At 40.4% G+C, this 27,911-nt stretch overlaps 1 protein-coding gene across 3 annotated transcripts in view; it reads left to right on the plus strand.

Moving 5' to 3' along the window:
* Positions 1-27,911, plus strand: part of Dennd1a (DENN domain containing 1A) — a 473,969-nt gene that overhangs the window by 244,524 nt on the left and 201,534 nt on the right. For all 3 annotated transcript variants that reach the window (XM_028754699.1, XM_028754700.1, XM_028754698.1), the window contains 2 exons: positions 4,324-4,434; positions 27,727-27,827. In XM_028754699.1, the coding sequence (XP_028610532.1) occupies positions 4,324-4,434; positions 27,727-27,827 (212 nt within the window). The remainder of the gene's footprint in view (positions 1-4,323; positions 4,435-27,726; positions 27,828-27,911) is intronic.

Below are 27,911 nucleotides of genomic sequence, written 5' to 3' on the forward strand. Positions count from 1 at the left end.
ACCCCACCCCGACCTCCACCTGCTTCATAACCTCAGGCATGGATCACAGTGAGTGTGAAGCCCCCAGCCACCTAGGCTGCTGCTAGAGCCAATAGACAGCAAGGAAGGAACAGCTCTTGGGAAGAACTCCTCAGGGGCATGGGGTTTGCCAGGTGTTGCTCCCCTCTTTGTCTGGATTGAGACCTTTGCCAGTGTCTTTTTGTACAGATAAGAAATAGAAGCTAAGGGTTCAAGGACTTGATGCAGCACATACCTCTGAGAAATTCACCTTCTATGCTATACTCTCTGGAGTCCCCCTTAGATCTAAATTCTGGTCAGACTGGCACCTTCATATCCCTGCTGTCCGGCCATACAGGGGATGGGAGAGGGGAACAGTGTATAATAAAGTCCAAGCAAAGAAAGGCATTTCCTCAAGCCTAGCAACACACTGACATTAAAAAAAACCAAAACCAGAGTACAGAGCCCAGGAAACAGTCCTCCAAGCAAGGTCCTCTTTTCCTGTCAGGAGTATTACATGGTAGTAACTGACAGTGGATGAAGGGGACAGGTGCCCAGGCTTACCTGTGATGGGGTTGCAATGGTCCAAGGTTTCATGCTGAGGAACAGGAAGCAGAAATGCCATGTTCAACAGGAATGGTGGTTATTTAGAAGAAGGGTTGGCATTCAAACAAATAGACACTGAAATGTTTGGACAAACAGAAGGTGTTATGCACAGAGCCTTGAAACCATGGAGGCCATAGAGCCAAAGAGACTTTCTTCCTCCAAATCTAATTCTTTGTCAAGTCCTGTGGTTAAGAGTTTTGTTTTTGTTTTGTTTTTTGTTTTTTAACATGTATACCTAAAGCTTTCTTTTGAACTATTTACACATTTGGATTCTTTGCCCCTGGAGTGTGGCAGGTAAGTGGTTGATAGGAACCTCCCATGTACCTTCTTTTTTTCCTGCTGCCATAGGCTTTGAGGGTTTTTTTTTTTAAGTTTTGTTTTTATGTGTGTAAGTGTTTTGCGTGTATGTATGTCTGTGCATCACATATGTTCATGGTGTCCACAGAGGCCAGAAGAGGGTGTCATATCCTCTATAACTGGAGTTACAGAAATTTGTGAGCTGCCATGTGGATGCTGGGAATTGCAGGTCCTATGGAAGAGTAGCCAGTGCTCTTTAACTGTCTCTCCAGCCTCAAGGAACTCTTTTTGAAACCCAAATGTGATCCTGCCTTCTTTTCTGTGGGATTTTCACTGGCACCGAGTAACTGGTCACCTTATCTGACTCAGCATGAGTTTCTGTCAGGTGCCTTTTTCTTCCTAATATACCATACTGTCTCTGCTAGACCACTCTCCTGTGCCCTGCTCACACCAGAGCCAAAGGACAGGTTGTCTTCAACTATTTGTTTTCTCCACGTATGGATTCATTCTTTCAACAAACTGCTAGATGCTAGGCTTTGTAATTTATCCAAAGGTACTCATCCTTGTAGAAAAACATACTTAAATCTGAGTTACTATAAGGTAGGGACAAATTTCCACGGAAACACAAAGGAGCATTTAGCAGAGGAGTCCAGGAACCCTTCTAGGAGGAGGTGACACAGGGCTGATCTCCTCAAATAAATGAACATGTTTAGAACAGAGAAGAGTATTCTGAGAGGAAGTAAAGGCCAGATGGGTCGGAAATTACAGGGCAAGTCTGAGAAATTGAGGTTTACCATGGAGCTCAAGCTATTGGGCACTTAACAGCAAGAGGGAGATCCCTGTCTCCAAGGGGCTTCCTCTGAGCCCAAGCTTGGCGGAAACTAAGAGTGAGCCAGGACCCCCTCTGCCCTGCAAGTGCTCCCCTGTCCAAGAAGTTCCTGGGTTGGGGCCGTTGGCACTCCCTCCCACCCTGGCGGGTGGCATCCCAGAAGGAAAGAGGCAGGGGAGGAAGCAGATAAGAGAGACAGCTTCTGTTTAGACACAAATATCTTGGTGATCAGCACAGATGGGATGAGAAATACCAAAAAAAGTATATGACAGTTTAGAAAGAATTTGGCTAAATGTTACATATTTTTAACATACCTGTGTAGAGTTTTGTACCAAGTACCTGAGTCCCTCCAATCTTGACTGGGAATGGGGGCCTGCCTCAGTCGAGTAGTGTTTTATTTCAAAAACACACCCTTCCCCATCCACAAAAGTATCCTTGTGATTTTTTTTTCCTCCCACCAAAATAAGGCACAGGATTTGTCTCTGACGCTGTGTCTCCCTATTTGGACGGCAAGCTGTGTAACATATTTCTCCTCAGCGTGAAGCTTCTTGGCAGACTCTTGAGGCCACGTTTTGGTGGCTTCAGAGTTATCTTTGGATCTGTCAAAAGTGCTAATGGGCTTTCTGGCCTTCTTTAAGCTCCTCATTTCTATTTTCTTGTTACTTCTATCCTCTTCTAAAAGAAAAATTCATATAATTCATCAGCATTTAAGCTCTCTCTGAAATGCTCAGCTGAGGGCCTTGTATTTTTGTTTGTGAGAACTGCTCTGCCGTGTCACTGTCTCAGGAACAAACCCCACCCTGACATCATTAACTCAGCGCTCCTCTTCCACTGGGCAGAGAAATGCTTCTTGCCTGGTTTCATCCGACTTTAGTGCTCATTTTATTTTTTTCATGGAGTTTGTTAGGAGACAAACTGATACAGTGGTTAACAGATAACTTTTAGATTCAAGAGACCTGCTCTTCGCTCTGCCCTTTCTAACTGGCTGATCTTTAAAAACAACCAAGGCTTTCTAAGCTTTCATTTCTCCATTGAGACATGATAATGCCTACCTAAAGGTTAATAGGAGAAATAGAAAGAAGATAGATAAAACACACATGGCCTGGCATGTGAAGATTCCTCTATAAATAGGACAACAATTCCATAAGGAGTAGGAGAGTTCCCCCTTCTTTGCACATATATTTCCTCTTATTTTCCCCTACACTCAATATTTTTTTAATATGATATTTTAACTTATACTTTAAGGTATTATATATTTAAACCCTAGACTGAGTCTTTTGCTGTTCACTTATCATGTGACCCTTGTTACATTACATCATTTTCTGTGCTTCTGTTTTACAACTTTAAATAGAGAAGGTGACATCTAGTACAAGGAATGGTTTTAAGGTCAAAGCACAATGACCTGTGTAAAGCCTCATCATGGTAAATAGTAAATGAGCAATATCTAGGAAGGACAGTGTAGGGGAGTGTTTAGTGTCAGGGAGTAGAGCTATCAATCCACTTACTCTATTTGTGAAGTTTGGTGGTTAGCCTAAGACTCTGGTCAAACAGTAATAAATCATGAGATAAGTGCTCATTCTTATCCTCAACCATAATATTATGGAAAAGTACTTTATGGTATTTTGCATATAAAATCTACTGGTTTACTTAAATTATGGTTTATAGATCTTTAATCATGATAAACTTCCACTTGTGGCAACAGCTTACCTTCCCTCCTTTCATTTCCTGAGAGTTGCATTGTGCAGCATTGAAACCCTGTAACATTAAAGAAATTAGCATATCTGTATGTATTATTAATGTCAGGTAGGTGTAGAAAGGGTTGTAGAAATGAAGTGTTATCCATTTCCCTGCTGAAATCTGAAGAGTTCCAATCCATAATGGTAATTAAAGGAATGAACCCCAGGATACAGGGGAAAAACAAAAGCTGTTTAATACACTTTATTGTCACAACTTGATGCTGGTTATCTACATCTTCTCCCTTTTGAGTGAAGTGTTTGGGAGTTGTAAGTCTTTGAAATTACTTTCATTCTAGCAGAGCCAGGTTGGAGAGTGTATTATGCTATAGACACAAACAGTAAGAATGAGGCAGGCAATGCCCTGCCTTTCTGCTAGGACCTGCTGGGTAGTGCCTGAAGCTTGGACACTTTCTTTTGCTAGGATGCATGTTAGAAAAAGTTCTAGGACCTAGGGTCCAAAGATGAGAGCAGAGTCCTGTCTTCATTGCTTATTAGACCATTTGATCTCAGAGAATCTCCCTCAGCCTTGGTCTCATCGTTTTTGAGATTGTAGAGTTCCTGTGCTTCTCATCCTTTGGAATGACATGAAAAGCAAACACAGTGCTATGTACGACGACCTCAAGTTGTAACCCATAATCACCACACAAAGATGCAGTTGCTTGGGCTGCTCATCTCCAAGGCCTCTTTGAACTTTGCATTTCATACATGAGTGGAGCTGGAGCTTTCAGGTAGAAAGAGTGGGACAGGAAGAAGAGCACATGCCTTCTGATTATTTGCTTTCTCCTGCTTTTATGAGATACTATTCGTAATAAGAACAAACAAAATAAACCACAAGCCTTGCTTTCTTCTTTTTCCTAGAGAAATCTGACAGAATATTTTGTGGCTGTGGATGTGAACAACATGTTGCACCTGTACGCCAGCATGCTGTATGAACGCCGGATCCTCATCATCTGCAGCAAGCTCAGTACCGTGAGTAGACCGTCTCGAGACGGCTTTGCAGTCATCTAATTTTAATTGAAGGATATATCGGCAAGATTAAAGAAAATTTTAGGAAAATGAATCAGCCACATTCCCCTCATATGGTAATACATCATCATCATTAATTATTCATGTCCCTTTACAGTGTCAAAGCCCATTTCATTTATTCTTACAGTCTCATGATCAATTATAAATAGTTTTGTGCTTATCTCCATATAAGCTTATTTTTGTCATTTCTTTAAAATGCTAGCTCTATATTCCATTGTAGTAATATAGTTAAGATTTACTAAAGTCTTCTTCTCTTGGTGGCCATTTAAGTTGTTAATAGATAAATCTTCTGGTAGATGATACTGCAGCAAACATCTTTGAGCTCCCTGTTATTGAAACAGCCCACATGTATATGGGGACTTTGTAAATAATAAATATGTTAACAGTGGGACTGCTGGTCAAAGGCTTTGATAAGCACCAAGAATTGGGGGCTGTCAGATTGTTTCCCCAGGAGGCAGGGCCTGTGAACAGTGAATATTGTCATCTGTATACAAGTGAACCACTTTCACTACAACCTTTGCTAGAATTGTCTGTGTCTTTGTATGTGCTGTCTGTGTGCTTGTGCTACCTTTTAATTTTGCAATAAAAATAGGTATAAAATGATATATTAAGTTTTAACTTTAATATCTTTGGTTAGAGGTAACTATTTTCCATTAGTTTATTTCCTCTTGTATTCTGTTAATATCTTTTCCCATTTATCTTAGAAGGGGCTTGATGTTTTTTGAAGAAATTGTGTGTGTGGTACGTGGGGTGTGTGTGTGTGTGTTTGTGTGTTTGTGTGTGTGTGTAATTTGCATGTTTGGAAGTAAATGTGTATATGTTATTGGCCATGCATTTATGTGCATGTAGACACCAAAGGATAAAGGTGGCTTTCTCTACTTTATATTTTGAGACCAGATCTCTCATTGAACCTGGCACTTGAAGTTTCAGAGATCTTGTTTAGCCAGGGATTCTTTGTTTCATCTTCCTGCCTACTGAGACGACTAGCAAGCCAGCCCGCATCCAGCTTTTTTATGTGAGATCAGGCAATATGAACTCTAATCCTCACACTTAACATGGCAGATGCTTTACCCACTGAGCTATCTCTCAATCCCTGCTTCTATCTGTTTGAAATAGGGTTTTTCTTTATAATCCACACATGCCCTAATCTCACTATATAGCCCAAACTGGCCCCAAACTCATGGCTGGCAATTCAACTTCAGCCTGGGATTCAAATGTGAGCCACCATGCCCAGACTGGTTTTTTTTTTCCCCTAAGTTAGAGTGAGTTCATGTATTGTATTAATAATAACTTTTGTTGTATGTTTAACATAATTTTTCTTATTTACATTTTAATTTTTTCACCTGATAAGTATGGTTAATATCTTATGAAACTTCTCAAAGGTTCCAGAAGGTTAAAATCACTTTATAGTAAATACTGATATGATTTCATCTAGTCACTGGTAGTAATTTAGTGAAACTGCTTTATTACATTTACCTACTTACTCACCTTGTTAGCATTTGTGTGTTCATATAAACCTATGTTTAGAGGCCAGAGAGTATCCTTGTGACTCTTTCTCAAGCTCTGTGCTGCTGCTGCTGCTGCTGCTGCTGCTCCTGCTCCTGCTGCTCCTGCTGCTCTTGCTGCTCCTGCTCCTCCTCCTCCTTTTGTTTTTAAAGATTTATTTATTTGTATTTATATGAGTACACTGTAGCTGTCTTCAGACACATACCAGAAGAATACATCGGATCCTATTACAGATGGTTGTGAGCCACCATGTAGTTGGTGGAAATTGAACTCAGGATTTCTGGAAGTACAGTCAGTGCTCTTAACCACTGAGTCATCTCTCCAGGTCCTCCCCCCACCCCCGCCCTTTTTTTTTTTGAGACAAGATTTTTTTTCAAACCTAGAATCACAGGGTGATTCTAAAATTAATTTGGGAAAGCCAAAAGAAAGAGCCAAAATCATACTTGAAGAAGATGAATGGATTGTGATAGCTTTAGCTTGCTTTAGTAAGACTTTCTGTAAAACTGTATTCACTAGTCTGCTGTGTTAGGGGTTACACTGAGAATGTAGGCAGATTAATGGCACAGAATAGAGGCCAAGGAGCAGACCACAAGGGCTCTATAAATAACAAAGGAGGCACTGAACTGTTTGTCAAAACCAGGCAGACATTTCAGCAGTAGCTGTCCACCTGTGGGAGGAAAAGAAGAGTGTCTGTTTTACTCAAGCAAATTTCAAATGAATTAATGTTTAAATATGAACAAACCCAACATACTGAAAAAGCCCTCCATCAGTGAGGTGTACCCTAGCCTGTTTTCAGTCTTCAGCTGGATTAGAGTCTATCAGTCTCTTCTCAGAACACCAAGTACTGAATACTGTGTGGGACGCCATGTAGCCTTCTTTGCAACTGGACTCTGACCTTCTCATTTACAGTAGATAAACCAATGGCTAAGACTGACTTCCAATAGTACTTTGGGTACAAGAGTGACAGCAGGCCACACTGGGTCTTGTCACTATTAGATTGTTAATCTCTTGCGTTAGGTGGCAGGTTTTGGTGGCTTAAGGTTTTTTATTTAAAATTTACTTGTATGATGTACTTAATTTTATATGTGGTTTTATTTCAAGAACTTTTATCAAAAAGTAAGATACCACGCCCAAGGGATAGAGACAAAGTAGTTCCTCTGTACAAAGGTTAAAGAATCAATGATGTGGAACTGGAGACTATTCTTCCAGAGGTCCTGAGTTCAATTTCTAGCAACCACGATGACTCACAACTGTTTGTAATGGGATCTGATGCCCTCTTCTGGTGTGTCTGAAGACAGCTACAGTGTACTCATAGACATTAAATAAATAAGTCTTTTAAAAAGATCAATGATGCCTAAGATTTTACAGCTCTGGAAATGAGAAGATGGTGAAGCAATGTCTCAAACTCCTAGTCCAGCATTCTGAACCTGTCTAATAGAATCCAGAAATGAGTACAGCTGTCTTGTCACAGCTGTCAACATCTGATATCTGCAGTCTGTACTGTGCCCACCCTTGTGGGTGAGCTGTCCTCTATAACCAGTCACTTTGTGTGTCCAGAAGACTTTGTCCCACAAAGTCTTCAATAGTATTTCAATAGTCAACATCAAACAAAAATAGACAAAAGTTCCTGATTTCCTGAAGCTCTCACATCTGAGTAAAGGAGACCCTAAATCAGAGTGTATGCTACCTATAATGGCCCAGTAGCTACTGAGAAGTACCCAGGAATGGAGAGCAGAGGGGATAGTGGAGAAGAGTGGGGAAAGGGATCAGGGTTTTCTCTGACACGAGAAATGCCTTGTTGAGAAGGTGCTTCTTTTTTTTTTCTCTCTGTTTTTTTTCTTTTTTTTTTTTTATTGGATGTTTTATTTACATTTCACATGTTGTCCCCTTACCCCATCCGCCACCCACCCAGGAACCCCCTATCCCCTCACCCCTCCTCCTTCTCTGTGGATGTAACCCCTACCTACCCCCCCACTCCCACCTCCACTCTCAAAATTCCCACCCCCTGGGGCGTCCAGCCTTCATGAGGTCAAGGATCTCTTCTTCCACCTATGCCCAGCAGGGCCCTCCACTCTTATTATTCAGCTGAAGCCCTGGATCCCTCCCTAAGTGCTCCCAGGCTGGTGGTTTAGACTCTGGGAGCTGTGGTTGGTTGGTATTGTTGCTCTTCTCATGGGGCCACAGACCCTTTCAGCTCCACTGACCTTCACTCTTACTCCTCCATTGGCAACCCCATTATCAGTTCAATGGCTAGTTGTGAGCATCTGCCTCTGAATATGTTAGACTCTTTAAGACCTCTGAGGAGACATCCATATTAGGCTCTTATCAGCATGCACTTCCTGACTTCCACATCTGCATCTACCTTTGGTGACTGCACATGGGATGGATACTCAGGTGGAAAGGTCTTCAGACGGCCCCTCCTTCAGTTTCTGTCCCACACTTTGTCTCCATATTTGCTCCCTTGAGTATTTTGTTGCTCCTTCTAAGAAGGACCAAATCACCCCCACTTGGTCTTCCTTCTTTATGAGCTTCATGTGGCCTGTGAGTTGCATCTTGGGCATTTCAAGGTTCTGGGCTAATATCCAATAATCAGTGAGTGAATACCATGTGTGTTCTTTTGTGATTGGCTTACTTCACTCAGGATGATAATTTCTAGTTCTATCCATTTACCTAGGAAACTCTCAAATTCATTGTTTTTAATAGCTGAGTAATACTCCATTGTGTAAATATGCCTCATTCTGCCTCCATGCCACCTCAAGGAAGTGCTCCAGCAGAGAAGCAAGATCTTAGTTCTGCCCAGTTTTTGTTTCTTCTCTGCTGGTGCTTTCCAAAGCACACACCAACATGATACAGAGACTCCTAAATCTTAATGACAAAGCATGGGTAGGGAGGTGGCTCCAAAGGCAAAGGTACTTGCTGCCAAGGCTGACAACCTAAGATCAGTCTTCAACACCCATGTGGTGGTGGTGGAAGGAAAGAACTTATTACTGCAAGTTGTCCTTCAACTTCCACACGCACATATGCATGCATGGACACACATATAAATGAATGTAACTTTCAAAAAAGACAACTTCCTATGAGTCACATCCACTTCTTCCCACTTATATTCTTCCCTTTATCCCTTTTCTATTCTCCACTTTAGAACAAAATTTCTCGAAAATCATCTGTTTCCTGCCTATTCTCTCTGTTCTTATTTTCTCACCATTTTACTGGAGTAGCTTTCAAGTGAGCAATTGCTCTGATGTTGGTAAAATTAAAATGAGTTAATACTTGTCTTAACATAATACATGGTCTGCCATGTAGTATGTGTACATGTTCATAATAAATCAATAAATGCTTTAATGAGAGGTCAGATTTTAATATTTCAGATCAAAACAAAAAATGATTATTTAGAAACAAGATTAATTCTGTCTTGAGTGATTGAGTTAAGGATAAGGATAATCATTAAGCAGAATCACTGCTAAGATTTTGAACGTGTGTTATTTTTCCTTTTTTTGTGGGTAGGGTTGTGGGGTTTTGTTTATTTACAGATAGTTGACTGCAGCTGAGGTCTGGGCTCTGTGACTGGTGATTAAACTACCCTGTTCTTGGGATATGGGATTCTGCTCCCAGCCAGAAGGCACTCAGTAGCATCCAGATTCTCTTCTATATGTGGAGTCTCTGAAACTGAAGGAGCTGAGCAGACAGGAGTTGGGCTCAAGCCTGTGGTTGTCTCCAGATTTAAGATTTGGATGAAGGTCTTGCCCTTGTTGCCTCTGACTTCATCCAGCACAGCTTTTACTTACCTCATAGATGAGGCAGATGTGAAGGCTGTTTCAGCCTGAGGTGTTCTGCGGACCCTCATGGGAGAGCCTGATGTGGCTACAGTACCTCAACAAACCATGGTCTCTGATAAGATACAGCTTAATGCTCTTCACAGCTATTTAGGATCTGAAAGATAAAGGCTACTGAACACTCCAGAGTGCAGCTTCCGTAATACAGACTGTCTGGAGACAAACCTAGCACTGCTTAGTTCAGTCAGCTAATGTGTATCCCAGGGTGTCCCGGTCAATAATGTTGTGATATTCTATATAAGACAAATGTAAGTTTTTGTTCTCTTTGCTCATTTAATGTTCATTGATTGTTTTCCTTTATAAATGATAAATAGGGAAGGCTTGGCTAAATCTTGTTCTCTGATTTCTTGGAACACACAGATCCTATTTTTCTCCCATATTTTCACATCCAAGTTTAACTCATTGCTTTTTGGAAATACTGTGGACAGCTAGTATATCAAAGATAAGAACATCTTGGAAATCATACCTTGTATAACCATCCATGGATTTTGAATTATTTCTATTTTACAGAGAAGCCTGTTCATTTGGGAAGGTGAAAAAAAAAAAAAACTTGCTTGAAGTGCTAGTCAGAGAGAAGGACTAGTCAGAGGGAAAGAAAGAGACAGAACCACAAAATAGATCATGGTGTTCTGTGTAGAGGGAATTTTCTAGAACGGAAGAAATGGAAACTATAGATACAAGGGAATCTCAGCCCCTCCAGAATTCTTATTTTTGCTACCAGGTTATATTGATTGGGATTGTTTTGTATAGGATCCAGCACTAGAACTGGATAATAAAATAGGTTGCTAAGTGCATCCACTCCACAAAAAAAAATTAGAAAACTCTTATAACAAGACAAAAATGATAAGAGCTGTTAGATAAGGTGACTGGATGAGCTGGTTGTGCTGATTTAGATGAGAAGTAAGCCAGGCTACATAACAATTAGAGGTTTTGTGTAGCTCCAGGACTACCAGAGGTCACAGATGGCATCTGCAGAATAAATGTCTACATCACCTTCATGTAGATCCACACTCAGTATTTTGTAAGGCAGACCCTTGGTCTTCTACCACTTTCTTAAGATTCTTTTTTTTTTTTTTTTAAGATTCTAGCATTGGTTTAATAAAAAAAAAAAATGAATTGATATAATTTTGCTACCCTGACAATTTTAGGATGAAAATAAAATGTAATCTCAACATATGGTAGTTAACAATTCCACACACCCCACCAAGAAAAATCTATAGTTTTAGTAAAGTCACAGCTTATTTTAAAACTATGGAAATTAAGATATCCCCCTCCCCACAGGAATAGACAACCAGACCAACATAAAAGAATAGAACCCAGAAATAGATGTATATATATCGATCCATTATAAGAAACTAAAGTGGTATGAACTGTGTTTTAAAAAGTGATATAATCTCTGTTGTGCTAGCTCCCTAGTCTCATTCCCAGCTCTCCAGCAGAACAACTATGTCAGCCTTCCTTCACCAGCTGCTCTTGTCCTCATGGATCCGTGGACCCTTTCTTTTTCTTTTTCTTTTTTTTTTTTGTTTATGTTTTCTTTTTTGTTTGTTTATGTTTTCTTTCTTTTCTTTTCTTTTTTTATAATTTATTTTTTTCTCAAATAGTAATTCATTCACACAGAGGTTATAAACACAGAAAGGCAGGATGTGGGGAAGGGAATGACACTGGAGTGTGGGTGTTCAGGAGGAATACAGATATCTTCAGAACCGGGTATCAGCTGGGTGAAGGTTCAGGGGACAAGTCACTATGACTCTGCCTATGGCTCGCTTGTCCTTATCTAAGTTGGTATTGTCTGCCAAGGCTACCTATTTACAAGGTCTATGACTACTCGGGCTTGTAAATTTTCACAAAAGCTGCCTGTTTACATTAGCTTATAGCCATCTGTTTCAATGTTTTTCCACTGAGACCCAAGACTTGGTGTTAGTATACATGTATGACAGGCCTATTGCTGATTTTAGGCCTTCAGTGGGTAAACAGGGCTGCCCCTGACATCTCCTCCCTTCTCTAAGTATAGAAGGGCTGTGGCAATTCTAAACTTGTGAAGGCGGGGATAGAGGCCTGACCTCCAGTATTTGAAGGGGACCTTGTAATGGCTCCAGTCCCCCTGTCATTGTCCAGTGAGGCATGAGGGCCATACCCGTCCTGATGTCTTTTTCCTGGAGAGGGGATACTTTTGACATCAACCCCTATGCAGTCAGGCTTGTCCCTCAGGGAACCCAGATAGATATTTTTATCTTTTATTTATATTCCCTTGCAGTGCTTAACCTCGAAGCCTAAGCAAGAATTCATATCGCCTGTCAGAGGGGGTTCTGGGTGGACCCTCTCTGCTTGGTCTAGGGGCAGAAGTTCCCCCTTTTAGGTTAGGTGGAGATGGGTTTTGGAAACACCCTGTATAAAGTAACAATCTCATCTTGAGTCTCGTGGTCCTCCATAGCTAACTTATGATAATGTATCTGAGTAGGTTTTGCTACCAAATTATTTATCTGTTGTATCACAGAGTTAGTCTGCCTATTTGAGGGCCAGGGACCAGCAGAAAAAAGCAAAAAGAACCCAAATAAATGGTCCCAAGATGGGAGGAAATAGGGTTGACAACCTTGGAGAGGCTGAAAACCAATTCTTGTACCAGCATTCATCTGTCTCTTTCTCTCTCTGATTTTTCTTAGGGCCTTCACTGACTTATTTCATGCTCTCTTTAACCTTCCTTGTCTTGTCTATGTAAAGGCTGCCTTCTTCTTTAAGGGCTGTACACAGTCTAGAGTTGTACACAGCCTTTCCTATTGTAATAGAGTAAATCAAGTCCAATAAGGATCTTTGCGATTTTAGGAGGTCTCTTCAGACAGCGAAACAAGGGATTTCTTCAGATTAGTGATGTCAATCTCTAGCTGTTTGATGTTCTTGTCAGTGGCCCTTCAAAGGTCTGAGTAGTATAAGTTCAGAGGCCAGCATCTGGATTAGAACTTCTAACAGCAGACATCACGGGTGATTCATTTTTACCTGGGATACTGCCTGAGTTAAAGCTCCTGGGAGTCCCTCTTTCTCTTGGTTTTCTGGGGTTGGGTACAGAGTTGCCGCCTGTGACCTGCTCTATGCTTGGGCCCAGACCGGAAGTCCTTAAGCTTCTTTTACATTAACCTGTCTGAGCCATATACTCAGTGTATGAGGTGCTATGTAACATACATTCTTGTATATACTTATATCAAACAATGCATATTTGCATGTGTGTATGTCTGTGACATCTGTGATTATCATAATCTCATTAGTTTTTGTAGCAACCCCGGGAGCAACTTGATTTTATTACCCTTTTACACATAAAAATATTGACAACCAAAAAGATGAAATATCTTGTCTAAAATGAGCTGAAGAGATGAAATTAAAAGCCACTTCTTTTGGGAACAGGCCCGTCTGGCTACCTCATACTGCCTCCTTGCTAACTCTCCACTTATCATGAGTTCCTCATGACACTTGTGCACCCAGAAACATTTTTGGCTTGATTCCACTGACCATGGATCTGAGTGCCTGGTGTTGCTTTCACATGCATACATCTAAGCTCTTTGTTGCATATCCCATGAGCTACAACCCCTCTCCACCACCACCCCCGCTATATGCCCAGATTTGAGCTGGGCACAAGGGATACACACCTCTGTCTCTTGGCCAAGGCGCCTTCCTCTACCATTGTCAGTGCTTTGTTAGACTTCATGTCTGCCCAGTCTCCCCAGCTACCTCGATCAGAGCCTTGGTGTAGGACTGAGCCAGCACAGTGACTTCAGGGGTCATGGGCTGCATTTCCTTCCAGCTTTCTGTCTCTTGACTATTACTTCCCCCTTTCTATATTGAGGTGGCTGCCCACAGATAACCCCCTTTCTAAATTAGGGGAGCTAGAAGAACTTTCAAAACCCCAGACTCCCTAGTTAATTGATGAAAAGCCATGTTTACTTTACTAAGGGATTTATTTAGGCTATCCAGGGGATGGGTTTAAATAAATACTTAAGAAGAAAGCACTATTGGATGGCAAATCAATTATGCAATTGAGCTTCCACACATAATTATGTATAGATCCCATAACTATGAGAACAACTAATATTTTTCTAATGGTACCTCATTTAGAGAAAAGAAAAAAAAACTAACACAAAACTATTTTTCCATTTCTTCTTAGCTAGACAAACACACATTTTCCCCAGATAATGTAGGACTCGGGTAGGGCCTGTGTACTGGTGCTCTGGACAAGTGGTAGGTGATAATTGTCTTGTCGCCACACCCCAGCTTGGCCTTTGTAGATGTTTCAGTGTTCACGAGAAGTCCTGGATCCTTTCCCAACCTTGCCTGCCCCATCACACTCACTCACACAGACAGCAGTCCATTGTCTGAGCACACCATCTGCTCTGGTGACCTGAGAAAGGACAATTTGTTGCTGAGGCACAGTTTCAGATTTGCTTTAATTTTCACTCCTTTTCGGAGGAACTCTACCTTACCATGGCTGTGTCAGCCCAGGCAGTGGCCAGGCATCTTACCAGCATATGCAGAGCTTTCCTGGTTCTTCTGCACTAGAACAAACTAATCCTGTTTGCTTATCTGTAGCCCTTGAAGCAAAGAAGAGAGTGGCAGTTTAAGAGGTTTGAAACACTGGACTTGAGCCAGGGCCTCTTTGCCTGCACACTCCACTCTGCATGTTCCAGCCGTAGGAACAAACTGCATTATTTTGTTTCAAACTGTGCTCAAGGGAAGCCAAGACCTTGTAACTGGAAACTTCCCAAACAGTGAAGTTTAAGACTAAATTTAGTGTTCTATTTAAAAAAAAAAAAATCGAACATTTTGTTTGTTCATCTTTAATATGTTGAGAGAGGGGGTTGGGGTTGAGATTAACCTAGTCACTGACAACCTAAGAAGAGTATTCAAAGAAGTGAGGAGCAAGCTAATCCTTTTGGTGAAGAGGGAAATCCTTAACAAAATGTAATGAAGTGGCATGAAATACAGGCTCAGCAGCCAAACTCACGAGTGGCATAGCCTCTCTAATCTTCAGTACATAAAGTTTTATTGTGGCTCAGAGAATATGAAAAACCGTTAAAAGTAAATGAAAGAAACTGCCACTGATAGGAAGTAGGAGAAATTATGTTTTATTTATGTCAGTTTTTAAAAACATAAATATAATTAACTGCTTTTTGGACTATATTCATTTAATTGTGTGTAAGTTGGTTTTCTTCTGTTCACCTTGAACTGTTACTGGAACAGAAAGAACCTTGTGATGTTGAGGAGACTATAATACAATGCAGTGTGTTAGCAGTAGAGTCTGTGATCCTTTTAACACAACCTCAGCCCACCACAGTTGCCACACTCATTTTCATCCTCCTCTATTGCCACTTCTGTAGTTTGAACAAACACTGAACACCTGCTTTAGACTAGACAGAACATTCAGATTATTAGCAATTCCAAATACTGTTAGAAACACCCAGAACATATACTTAAAAGGCAGGTTCACAGACAGCGTCTCCAAACACTTTGGTTCAAAAGGTCTAGTGAAGAACCCAGGATGTTTTGCCAGATTTCCCTATTGATTGATATACAGCCAGATTTTGGATCATGGAGCACACTGTTCTTCCCCAGCAGAAACAATATTAATTTGTTGGTGTTGTTGGTTATGTACCACTGCCTCATCTCCACTTAGAACTATATAACAGAGATTGTATATGTTTGTTTAGAAGACAGTCATGAAGACAGACTAACACTTAGTTCTTTGAGAGATCTTCTCTTTGCAAGTTTTGGTTGTGGCCTTGGCCAGTCTAGAGTGGGGCATCTCTAAGCGTAATCTATCCCACTTCTCACAGGGCTGTGGAGGCCAGAACAACCATGTGACTCAGGGCCCATGGGTGATAATAGATCCAGAATCGAAGTAGAGTTTTGTTTTTTTTTTTTTTTTTAGCCATTTCATTAAAACATGCCTAGAATTTTATTATTTGAGCAATAGAGGCAATTTGCAGAATAAACATATATATTCTTCTGTGGGGGAGGGGGTGGTGTATGTGTGTCAGTATATGTACAGTTGTACTCACCTGTAAGGTGTGTGTGCTAACTAGAGGCTGACATTGGGGATGCCTTTCCTCAATCACTTCTCTACATTATTACTGTTGGTGTTGTTTATTTGTGTATTTTGAGACAGTTTATCACTCAGCCTGAAACTAGTTGTTTGCACTAGGCTGGCTGACCAGTGAGGCCCCAGGATCTTCCTGTCTTCAGCCCCCAGCTCTGGGTTACCAGCATGTACAGCCACACCCAGCTTTTTCATGTGTTCTAAAGATCTAAATTCAAATGCTCAAGCTTATGCAACAATCTGTTTAGCCACTGAAATGTTTCCCAGCCCTGGGTATTCTTTAGGTTTTAGCAGTAAGAGATTATTTCCTATGACTCATAAATCATACCTCTACCCAAAAACCACAAATGGGCGAGATTAAAATTACTACCCTCTTAATATGTTTGAAAATCTCTGGGCCCACTTTGGCAAACATCTCAAAGGTGTTTGTTAAGGAAGCAACACCGAAGCACTATGTACTACGTTAGTGGGACGAGGATTTATCATTTCCTCTGATGGTTTTGAAAGTGGCAAGTATGGTAACTTTGGAATGCTGTGAGACTAGGCCATGCACACAAGGATTTGTACAAACATGAGAGAAAATCACAGGTTTGCTTTTCTCCTAGCTCATTGGCTACTGAATCTCCCAACTAGATGCCTCAAACACTCCTTTTGGTAGAATCTTCCTCAGAAAAGGGACAACAGGGTTGGAGGAAAGAGAATCAGACTTCAAATCAGGGTCATTCTTTTCTGATGCTGCCTGTCTCTGCCAATACATTTAATCCCCTTGAGACATTTTTAGCCACATGGCCGTGGACAAATTGACCTCTGACATCTCTGTTGTTTTCTCTAAAAGTGGGACTGGTAAAGGTTCATAATCATAGAAGAGGTAAAACCATAACCCAGCACTGACTACACTCTACTCATTCGATGAATGCGACTTGTCACTGAATGTCATCTTTGTAGGCAATGACCCCTGACCTGGCTTTCCGAGGCAAAGAGTGTGGTAGAAATCTTGGAGCATTTTTGCACGCTCTGTGTGGTGGTGATGGTGAAATCCTCAAGCCACAAAGAGTAATTATAGCAACATGAAGGTTTTGTATCTTCACTCACTTCCCACTAGTCACTTAGTCACTGGATGAAGGGTCGTTCAACATAGCTTAAGTGGCCCAAGGAGCTGCTTCGTTCACATGGCTCACCTGGCCTCCCAAAGGAAGGAACATAAGCAGCCTCCCTGTCTTCATTCACACAGCTCAGAAAGCTCTGATGCGCCAATCTCTGCTGCTCGATGCTTGCCCCAGGCAGAATCAGGGATTCCTTCTGTATATGCTGACATACTTGAACCTCTATTATAGCACCTCTTTCATAATGCTTTTGTGTTGAAGTTGATTGTTTGCATTTTGATCTTTCTCTGTCTGTTTTAACTTGCTTGAGGGCATGGTGTGTACACATAGTGGATGCTCAGTAATTGTCCGATTAATGTAGATCAGAGCACAGAAGCAGCTTCCTGAGAGTAGAGAGCATAGACTCAGGAGCCTGGCTTCCCAAGGTTCATATCCTATATCAGACCTGAGCTCTGTGACCATAGACAGATTTCCTTACCTGCAAAACACAGACATTAATACAATTCCCTCATAGGGCTGTTATGGTAGGTGAATGAGTTAAACACATGTGAAACACTTTCCCATGTAAAGATAGTAATGAAAGTGGCTGGTTTGGGCTTTAGTCTTTCTGAGTTTACTCTAACTTTCTAAGGTTGGATTTGGGATTTGCTCCATAAGGAAGTTTTTTTCATCTATACATGCAAAGTTAGAAACGTACCACCCACTTCTCTCTTTCCCCATTGATAGTGCCAATTTAATTATGTTAGGTTTCTTTTGGTGTTTGTTTGTTTATTTGTTTGTTTGTTGATACAGAGTCTTTCTGTCTAGTCCTGACTGTCCTGACATTCACTCCATAGACCAGACTGGCCTCAAACTCAGAGATCTGCCTGCCTCTGCCTCCTGAGTCCTGGGAGTAAAGGTGTGTGCCACCACACCCAGGTTGCTAGGCTTCTTTGAAAAAGGAGAGGGGAGCATCATTAAAACAATGGTATAAATCCATTAGTTAAACATAAACTATAATCTTAAGAGGCTTGAAAGTAAATATAGATCCACTTAGACTCAATGAGATGGCCAACTGATTTCTTCCTGAGTGCCAGCTTTGATCTGCTGATGACAGATGCACATTAGGAGGGATCCTGTGGCCATCTCCTTTCTCCAGCAGTGGCTGTCACAGGAACAGAATAGAGGTACAGCCATACACTTGCTGTCTGTCTTTCTATGGCTTTTTTATTAATCATTCAACCTTGCCTTTTTCTTTTTCACCTTAAAGATGAAAAGATGCGCTTTCCTCTCTTGTGGTGGCTTCTTCCCGACGTAGCTTACCTTGCTGTAGTTTCTGTCTCAGCTTTGGGAGCTAACACTTTTCTCTGGCAGTTTTCTTTGCTTTGATGTTTTGAAGTGTCAAATCTTGGCAGGAAAGCTTTTTTACTCTGATTAATAACTTGCTCTAATTACTCCAGCTAGGAGGTAGCTATAAAAAGAAAATGGAAAGAGGAGGAATTAGGCAAGGAAGCTGCTGCTCCACTGGATCATGGCGTTCTCCAAGGCCTGACTCTACTGGACCACACTGGGGTTTGTTTGGCTTTGGTTTTCCTTTCCCTAAAGATAATGGAGGAGGAGGAGAGCTAAGCTGAGTTCCACGAACCACAGGAGAAACTACTTAAAGAAAAATTTCTTCCCTTACTCCTCTAAGGAGCACTGCATCCCATCTTCTAAACAGGGCATTCTTCACTCTTCTCTTAGGTGTCTATCTGAACTAGGGGAAGGCTGATCGACTTTGAAAGCCAACTCCTCCCTTCCTAATATAGTCAGTAACATTGGAATGTAGTCAAACCACTTATAATTTAACGTTTTTTCTTTACATGATGAGGTTTGCTCACAGAATACCTGCAAACTTTTTGCTGATTTTACAGTAGATTTCCCAGTTGAAAACAATTTGTAATTAAAAGCAAAAATCACAGTGCTGTTTGAGTCACAGCAACACTTATTTCCTGACAGGCACAAAGACTGTAAGTAAAGGACCTATACTTCTCAAGCTGAGAAAGCTAATAAGTTGCCCAAGACACAACATTCTCTAAGCCATTGGACAAAGGATGAATCTTGTTGAAAAGCATGAACTTTAAAGTTACAAATCTGCAATTCTTTCTCTATTCTTTATTCCATCAGTTTGTTTTTGTTTAAACACAGAGGGGAAATCCAGATGCCTGTAACCCTGTGAAGCAGGTGTCAGTCTGATTGTTTAACATTCTCAGCTCAAGGATGTGAAGAATGACTGCAACCATCCGATCCCCCTGTGCCAGCCTTTAGATCCTAGAGTCTCAATTCTTTTTCAAAAATGTGCAGTTTCCGGAAGTGATCTATTGAGCAACTGCAGCTTGAGAGAAAGTCGGGTGACCTTGCCTAGTATTCTTCTTGACGTTAAGCCAGGGCAGTCTCATGTTCCTCAAACATTTGACATAGCACCTGCCCAGTGTCAGGCAACATAGGAAATAAGGAAACACTTTGAATATGGTGCCTGTCCTTCAGATCAAGAGAGATAGAGAGGGGCATCCTTCCTGTCAAAGGATGGAAGTTCCTCTAGACTTAAAGCTACAAGGGCATACAGGTCTTGCAGGCCAGCCTCTAACTTTGCATATTAAGGAAATTAAGAGCCACGAGAGGTAGTAGTTTGCTCAGATCAAAAAGACGGTTAGTGGAAAACTCCCTTTTAAGTGTTCAAGAAGGAGCATGGCAAAAAAGCAAGACATTCTGAGTTGTGCGTCGGGGGCCGGCATGTAAACCTTGCCATGACTAGCAGTCATTACCTAGAACTCCCCTGGGGATTAAAGTCACAGTCACACCTTAGTTAATTGACTAATCCCCAGGAAGTGATCAGATGTGTGGTTTTTCAAATGATTATTTTTCTAGTTCAATACTCCCATGCCTTAGGCATGTAATAAAGTTTGTCTGTTCTTTTTCTCATTTAAAAAAAAAGAAGAAGAATGATTACTTCCTGTTACTGGTACTCTATCCTAGATATTTGGCCACTTAACAGCAAGTCAAATGAATATTTGAATATTTAGGCATTGCTGACGGGGCTAATATTCATGTACTTTGAAATGCTCTGTACAGTGATCCACCAGGTAGACACAAGATGCTTTCTAACTTAATTTATGTGTTATAGAAATAGGAGCCATTATCATCTAACAGGACCTGTGTGAGAATCTCAATTCTGTCACTTTGTCACCATGTGGCCTTGGGCAAATTATTTCACCTCTGAGGCTGTTTCCCTGTGTATGAAGTATGGTAGAGAGAGTGTCTGCATACCCATATGAGCATACCTCTAAAACAAGACTTCCCATAGGCCTCCATCCTAAAACTGTGCCGGCTGCATGTACTGCAGGAATTTTTCTTTTAGAATGAGGTCTTATTTTTAATCCTGTGTTATGGAATCAGATGAAACATTGGAATCTTAGGATTTAACCATCAATTTATCTACTATCTCTGAGAAATACCTCAAACTGAAAACAATAAAGCGTAGTCTTGTGCTTTCTTTCTTTCAGCTACATCATTGCTCACCCCCCATTCATGTCTTGCTCATGTTGTTGTTTCTCCTTTCCCAACCACACAGGAAACTAATGAGCTATATAGAGAGCTCTAAGATATAACTGACCGTACGCACCTTTAATTGAGGACAGAATTTGCTGAAGTGCCGCCACCACCCACCAGTGGTTTACTTTACAGCCTGTGTCCTGGCTAGACTGGCTGTTGGCTGTATAATTTGTCTAGTTTTGTCTGGAGCCTTAGACTATTCAGCTGCTTCAGGGCAAAATCTTTTGGGGTGTCATTAAATAGGATTGATAATTGGCTTCTGATAAATATTCATTGTGACTAATGACTTTGGGCAAATTTTACACATACAATCTTTCTATTTTCCTACCAAATGAGATATTTGATAGAATCATTTTTTCCTCAACTTGCACTTCAATTAAATATTCCCATACCCCTTTGTTGACTATACTCCTTGTTGTATACTTTCATTACATTAAGATTTTATCCTCTATAGGAAATGAGTATAGTCCTTCAGACTCCTATATGTGGCTGGTGATAATATGTAGAACTCTGTACATAATTTCTGAGTCAGTGTATATGCAACCCCGTTGCAGTTAGCCTAGCCACTCTTCTTAACAATACTCAGAATGAGTGTCACTTTATATTTTTGGGAAACAGCCAAATAATCTCCTGCTTGGTTTGTTTGCTTTCTTAATCAAATGGGTAAAGTGTCTTACCCAAATTGTAGAGACTTGGCCTTAGAAAATTTCTAATGGAATGATGGAGCACCCTTAAAAGCTTGTAGGTTTGTCTGATTATTTGTTTTTAATGAAGGATAACTAGTTTAAAATCTTATCGTTTAATCTGGTAGGTTCATTTGGAGATTAAGGAGTCAAGTCAGAAATGTTGTCTAGAGCCAGGCACTGGTGGCATACACCTTTAATCCCAATATTTGGGAAGCAGAGACAGATGGGTCTCTGAATTTGAGGTTAGTCTGGTCTATAGAAGGAGGAGTTCCAGGATAACCAGAGCTACAGAGAAAAACCTTGTCTTGGGGACAGGGAATCAAGTCCCACCGCAAACAAAATCATACTAGTGAATAACTTATGATAATTTCAAACATATTCATGTGATCATGTTACTTTAGTACTGAATAGATTTTGCAGTGCATATATTTATTTAATGTGCTGTAGAACTACAGCATAGGCATATGATTTGGATGGATGGATGATTCAGGTTTTCTGAAAATGGTATATTTGTATGTCTAAGCTTGTCCTTGTTTTGGAATGAGAATTTGTATAACTCATTGTTGATGAAATTGTTAGACAGTGCCTAATATATAAGCCAAGCTACTGGCTATCTTTATGTTGTAAATATAGTCTAAGTCAGAATCTGGTTGCTCATATGTTTTTAATTTATTCAGGGTGCACACTGCATTGACAAACACTTCTATGCATTCAGTTGAGTAATGTGGAGATGAAAAAAGGTAGGGTCTTTGTGTATGTCATAACCAGGGGACAAACTTCAGTCATTATAGTTCATTTAGTAAGAGTCAAGGCAAGGCTACAGAGAGGAGAGGGGAGCTTGTTCAGAGGCCTAAGGGAAGAGTTTGCCAGCAGAACAAATCCCAGAAGGTTTGAGAGATGGGTGAAAGAGTGAAGAAGTAAAGGAGTCTATCACTCCATTACTTCTGCAAATGGAGTATTCCAAGGGCAAGCTGGGGAGGCAGCTGAGTTTGGTTAGAGATGCTGCGTCACAGATACACCAGATCTAGCTGTGCTCTAAAGGCTTGCCAGCAAGAAGTGATGTGACTGGACCTGCATGGAACAAGAATGCTGGTTAAAGGTGAGCAGAAGGGCTGGCGCTCAGGGCCACAGTAACCCTCCAGCCTGACTTGTGGGTAGCATCTGAGTAAAGATGGTTTGTTCTCCAACCCACACCACCAACTATGTTTGTCCTTCCAAAGCCTAGAGAGAATAGCTATGGCAATAATGTATCTATACGGCAGCTGACTGTATCAGAGAACCTACAGATTAGATTGGGATAGGTGGTTGAACCTCAGTGCCTATGAACAGCTCACCACACTCCCTGGATCTACTCCCCACATGTACCTGATTTAAAGAATGAGGTCTGGAGAGAATGGGTGAGAGGCATAGTACCCTAGCTTCAGTACACAGCTTTCACAACTGGGAAGCAGCAATAGCATATTCTTTTTAAAGTTGGTCATACTATACTAACCTAGATTTTTTTTTATCATTAAACTAATAAAATTTATTTTAAAATATACAAACAACTTAATATTGACTTTTTTAAGTCATCAAAATAATTTATAATAGTTAAATGCCTCTTAAATATATATGAATCTTCAAAGCTAAAAGTAATATGCACTAAACCAGGTTTTAAAATCTATCTGGAACATTAAACATGATAGAAGTAGAAAAAAAAATCTCTTACGAAGCCCTCTATGAAAGGAAATTGTGGCAGGTTCCTGATTAGACAGAAACCATTCCATCTCCAAGGGAGACTACACAGTATAACTGTGGCTTCATAGAACGAATTGGTTAGTGCTTCTTCTGTTTCTATTTTGTGGAATAGTTTGAAGAGTATTGGTATTGGGTCTTCTTTGAAGGTCTGATAGAATTCTGTGCTAAACCCATCTGGTCCTGGGCTTTTTTTTTTTGGTTGGGAGATTTTTAATGATTGTTTCTATTCTTTAGGGGTTACGGGACTGTTTAGATGGTTTATCTGCTCCTGATTTAACTTTGGTACCTGGTATCTGTCTAGAAAGTTGTCTATTTCATCCAGATTTTCCAGTGTTGTTGAATATAGGCTTTTGTAGTAGGATCTGATGTTTTTTTTTTTAATTTCCTCAGTTGCTGGTGTTATATCTCCCTTTTCATTTCTGATTTTGTTAATTTGGATACTGTCTCTGTGCCCTCTGGTTAGTCTGGCTAAGGGTTTATCTATCTTGTTAATTTTATCAAAGAACCAGCTCTTGGTTTTGTTGATTCTTTGTATAGTACTTTTTGTTTCTACTTGGTTGGTTTCAGCCCTGAGTTTATTTCCTGCCATCTACTCCTCTTGGGTGTATTTGCTTCTTTTTGTTCTAGAACTTTCAGGTGTGCTTTTAAGTTGCTAGGGTAGGATCTCTCCAATTTCTTTCTGAGGGCATTTAGTGCTATGAATTTTCCTCTTAGCACTGCTTTCATTGTGTCTCATAAGTTTGGGTATGTTGTGCCTTCACTTTCATTAAATTCTAAAAAGTCTTTAATTTCGTTCTTTATTTCTTCCTTGACCAAGTTATCATTGAGCAGGGTGTTCAGCTTCCATGTATATGTGGGCTTTCTGTTGTTTTTGTTGTTACTGGAGAACAGCCTTTGTCTATGATGATCTGATAGGATGCATGGGCTTATTTCAATCTTGTATCTTTTGAGGCCTGTTTTGTGACTGATTATATGGTCAGTTTTGGAGAAGGCACCATGAGGTCCTGAGAAGAAGGTATATTCTTTTTGTTTTAGGATGTTGTATAGATATCTGTTAAATCAATTTGGTCCATAACTTCTGTTAGTTTCACTGTATCTGTTTACTTTGTGTTTCCATGATCTGTCCATTGATGAGAGTGGGGTGTTGAAATCTCCCACTGTTATTGTGTGAGGTGCAATGTGTGCTTTGAGCTTTAGTAAAGTTTCTTTTATGAATGTAGGTGCCCTTGCATTTGAAGTATAGATGTTCAGAATTGAGAATCTTTCTTGGTAGATTTTTCTTTTAATGAGTATGAAATGTCCTTCCTTATCCTTTTTGATAACTTTTGGTTGAAAGTTGATTTAATTCAATATTAGAATAGCTATTCCAGCTTGTTTCTTGGAACTATTTGCTTGGAAAATTGTTTTCCAGCCCTTTACTTTGAAGTAGTGTCTGTCGTTGACACTGAGGTGCGTTTCCTGTATGCAGCAAAATGCCTGGGTCCTGTTTCATGTATCCAGTCTGTTATTCTATGCCTTTTTATTGGGGAATTGAGTCCATTCATGTTAAGAGATATTAAACAATAGTGATTGTTGCTTCCTGTTATTTATGATGTTATTTTGATGTTTGTGTGACTATATTCTTTTGGCTTTGTTGAAAGAAGATCACTTTCTTGCTTTTTCTAGGGTGTGGTTTCCCTCCTTGTGTTGATTTTTTCCATCTATTATCTTTTGTGGGGCTGGATTTGTGGAAAGACATTGTGTAAATTTGTTTTTGTCATGGAATGTATTCGTTTCTCCATCTGTGGTAATTGAGAATTTTGTTAGGTATAGTAGTCTGGGCTGGCATTCGTGTTGTCTTAGGGTTTGTATAAAATCTGCCTAGGATCTTCTAGCTTTCATAGTCTCTGATGAGAAGTCTGGTGTAATTCTGATAGGTCTGCCTTTATATGTTACTTGACCTTTTTCCCTTACTGCTTTTTAATATTCTTTCTTTGTTTTCTGAATTTGGTGTTTTGACTATTATGTGACAGGAAGAATTTCTTTTCTGATCCAATCTATTTGAAGTTCTGGAGGCCTCTTGTATGTTCATGGGCATCTCTTTCTTTAGGTTAGAGAAGTTTTCTTCTATAATTTTGTTGAAGATGTTTGCTAGCCCTTTAAGTTGGGAATCTTTGCTCTCTTTTGTACCTATTATCTTTAGGTTTGGTCTTCTCATTGTGTTCTGGATTTCCTAGATGTTTTGGGTTGAGAACTTTTTGCATTTTGTATTTTCTTTGACAGTTGTGTCAATGTTTTCTATGGTATCTTCTGTATCTGAGATTCTCTCTTCCATCTCTTGTATTTTGTTGGTGATTCCTGATCTCTTTCCTAGGTTTTCTATCTCCAGGGTTGTCTCCCTTTGTGATTTTTTTTTTATTGTTTCTATTTTTATTTTTAGATCCTGGAAGGTTTTGTTCAATTCCTTCACTTGTTTGGTTGTGTTTTCCTGTAATTCTTTAAGGGATTTTTGTGTTTCCTCTTTAAGGGCTTCTAGCTGTTTACCTGTGTTGTCCTGTATTTCCTTAAGGGAGTTATTTATATCCTTCTTAAAGTCCTCAATCATCATCATGAGATGTGATTTTAAATCAGAGTCTTGCTTTTCTGGTGTGTTGGGGTATCCAGGCTCACTGTGGTGGGAGAACTGGTTTCTGATGATGCCAAGTAGCCTTGGTTTCTGCTACTTATGTTCTTGCCCTTGCCTCTCACCATCTGGTTATCTGAGGTGTTAGCTGGTCTTGCTGTCTCTGACTGTGGATTATCTCTTCTGCAAGCCTGTATGTCAGCACTCCTGGGAGACCAGTTCTCTCTGGGAGGAATTTGGGTATGGAGAGCTGTAGCGCAGTGTAAGCTCTGGGGTGCAGAAGGAAACCTGAAGGATCCTGTCCTTCTGTTCCTTGGTTCTTGTGTCCTGATGGCTCTGGGTGGGTCCCTCTTCGGCCAGGAATTTGAGCAGAAATGGTGGTCTGACCTGTCCTCACAGGTGTACTAGTACTCCTGGGAGACCAGTTCTCTCCCAACAGTATTTGGGTATGGAGTGCTGAGACACAGGGTCAGCTCCCAGTGCAGACAGACACTGGAAGGCACCTGGATTCTGTCAGTGGGTCTTGGCACATTAGTCTCTCAGAACATAAATGTTCTCTGTCAGCAAAGACCAGTTACCAGCTGCCCCCCCTCACACACACACAAAAGGAAAGGGCTCAAGATGACAGACTTCCTAGAAACCAAAGAAACATAAGAAAAAAGACAGAAATATGAGTTGTGGGCTATTGTTACTTAGTAGCTAGGTCCCCAGGGTTGTATCCTGTCCCTTTTGCCATATTGAATTTTACAGAGATAGTATTGCTTTTCATTACCTTTACCTATCAGTCTTTAATTGTATCAAATACTGCTTGTTTGACATCTCTAGATCTTAAGAATAAAGGTAAGGAATACAAAACATGTTGTTGAAATGGGAAAGCATAAGCCCACAAACCATGCTGGCACAATTGATCAACAACTTGGAAGTAAATTCTCACCTCAAGTCTAAAGCCCACATTAATTGCACATGGATTCATGAGTTAAATGCTTGCAAACATTTTGGAGGTCTTTCCTTGGACAAGGAGTGAGGCTCACCACAAGGAAAACCTTGTTCACACAGTCATTCAAACCTCTTCAATCAGAAACTTGAGGAAAATGAAAGCCAACTTTTCAAAAACATCACATTGGATGATAGCCTTTACAAGTCTTCAATGCTTGCTTATAAATCAATTTAAAAGATACCAGCACTCATTTCAAAGGTCTTCAAGGAGAGAGAGAAAGAGGGAGAAAGAGAGAGAGAGAGAGAGAGAGAGAGAGAGAGAGAGAGAGAGACCATTTATGTAAGAAATAGAGTAGAGTCAGGAAACATGACAAAAACTATTCACCATGCTAATTAGAAGGGTGAAAATAGTAAGGTGGGAGTAAGTGTAAACTTGGCTGAGTTGCTTAGTTCTGGTGAAGCAGTCAGTTACACTGACACAGTAGTTCCTTACCTTCCTCTGCCTGCTGAATACGCTAACATATCCATAAGCTCTGCAGTCTACACCTAGAAATCATATATCCAAGTACAAGTGTGTAACTTGATAGAAAACAGCAAAATGGCTATGAAGAATACATTGGGGATAATGAAAGGATGTGTTTCCATAAGACCTTTTAAGAATGTAGGAAAATGATACCAGGAAATAATGCCAATATAAAAAGAGAAAAAACATTATATTTAGGGTTTTAATTTAATTAGAAAAGGAACTATAAGTATTTACAAGTACAGTAACCTAAAATGTTAAATAATCTTTAGAAAAATGCCAATTCTTTTATCATATTCTTCTTTTTCTCACTTTTCTACTCTAAATGTACATGAACTTTAATTTGTGTGTGTGTGTGCGTGTGTGTGTGTGTGTGTGTGTGTGTGTGTGTGTGTAGTCCTGTGGATTAGACTTGACTTCAGACATAGACATACTAAGCAAAAACTACCACTGAGATGCACCCTTCCCCAGCCTTGCATTAACTTTAAAATCAGGGAACAGAAACAAAATATTTTGAAGAGAAAGTCTGTTGCATTGCACTGGGGTGGGCATGTCTGACAGGAAGTTGTTTCTGCTGTGACTTTGAGTCCTTAACTTGAGCACAACCCTCCCTCAACTTTGCCTTGTGGTCTGACTCTCTGCTCCTCTCTGTTGCAGTTGACAGCCTGCATCCACGGCTCGGCTGCCATGCTCTACCCCATGTACTGGCAGCACGTGTACATCCCTGTGCTGCCCCCACATCTGCTGGACTACTGCTGGTAAGGCTGCTGAGCGCTGGTCCTTCCTCATCCAGGAACAACCCACATATGTGAAGACTTTAACTTGTAACTGCTTTGGGTGAC

The sequence above is a fragment of the Grammomys surdaster genome, unplaced genomic scaffold (genome assembly GCF_004785775.1).
Source record: "Grammomys surdaster isolate TR1022 unplaced genomic scaffold, NIH_TR_1.0 126035, whole genome shotgun sequence".
Taxonomy (NCBI): domain Eukaryota; kingdom Metazoa; phylum Chordata; class Mammalia; order Rodentia; family Muridae; genus Grammomys; species Grammomys surdaster.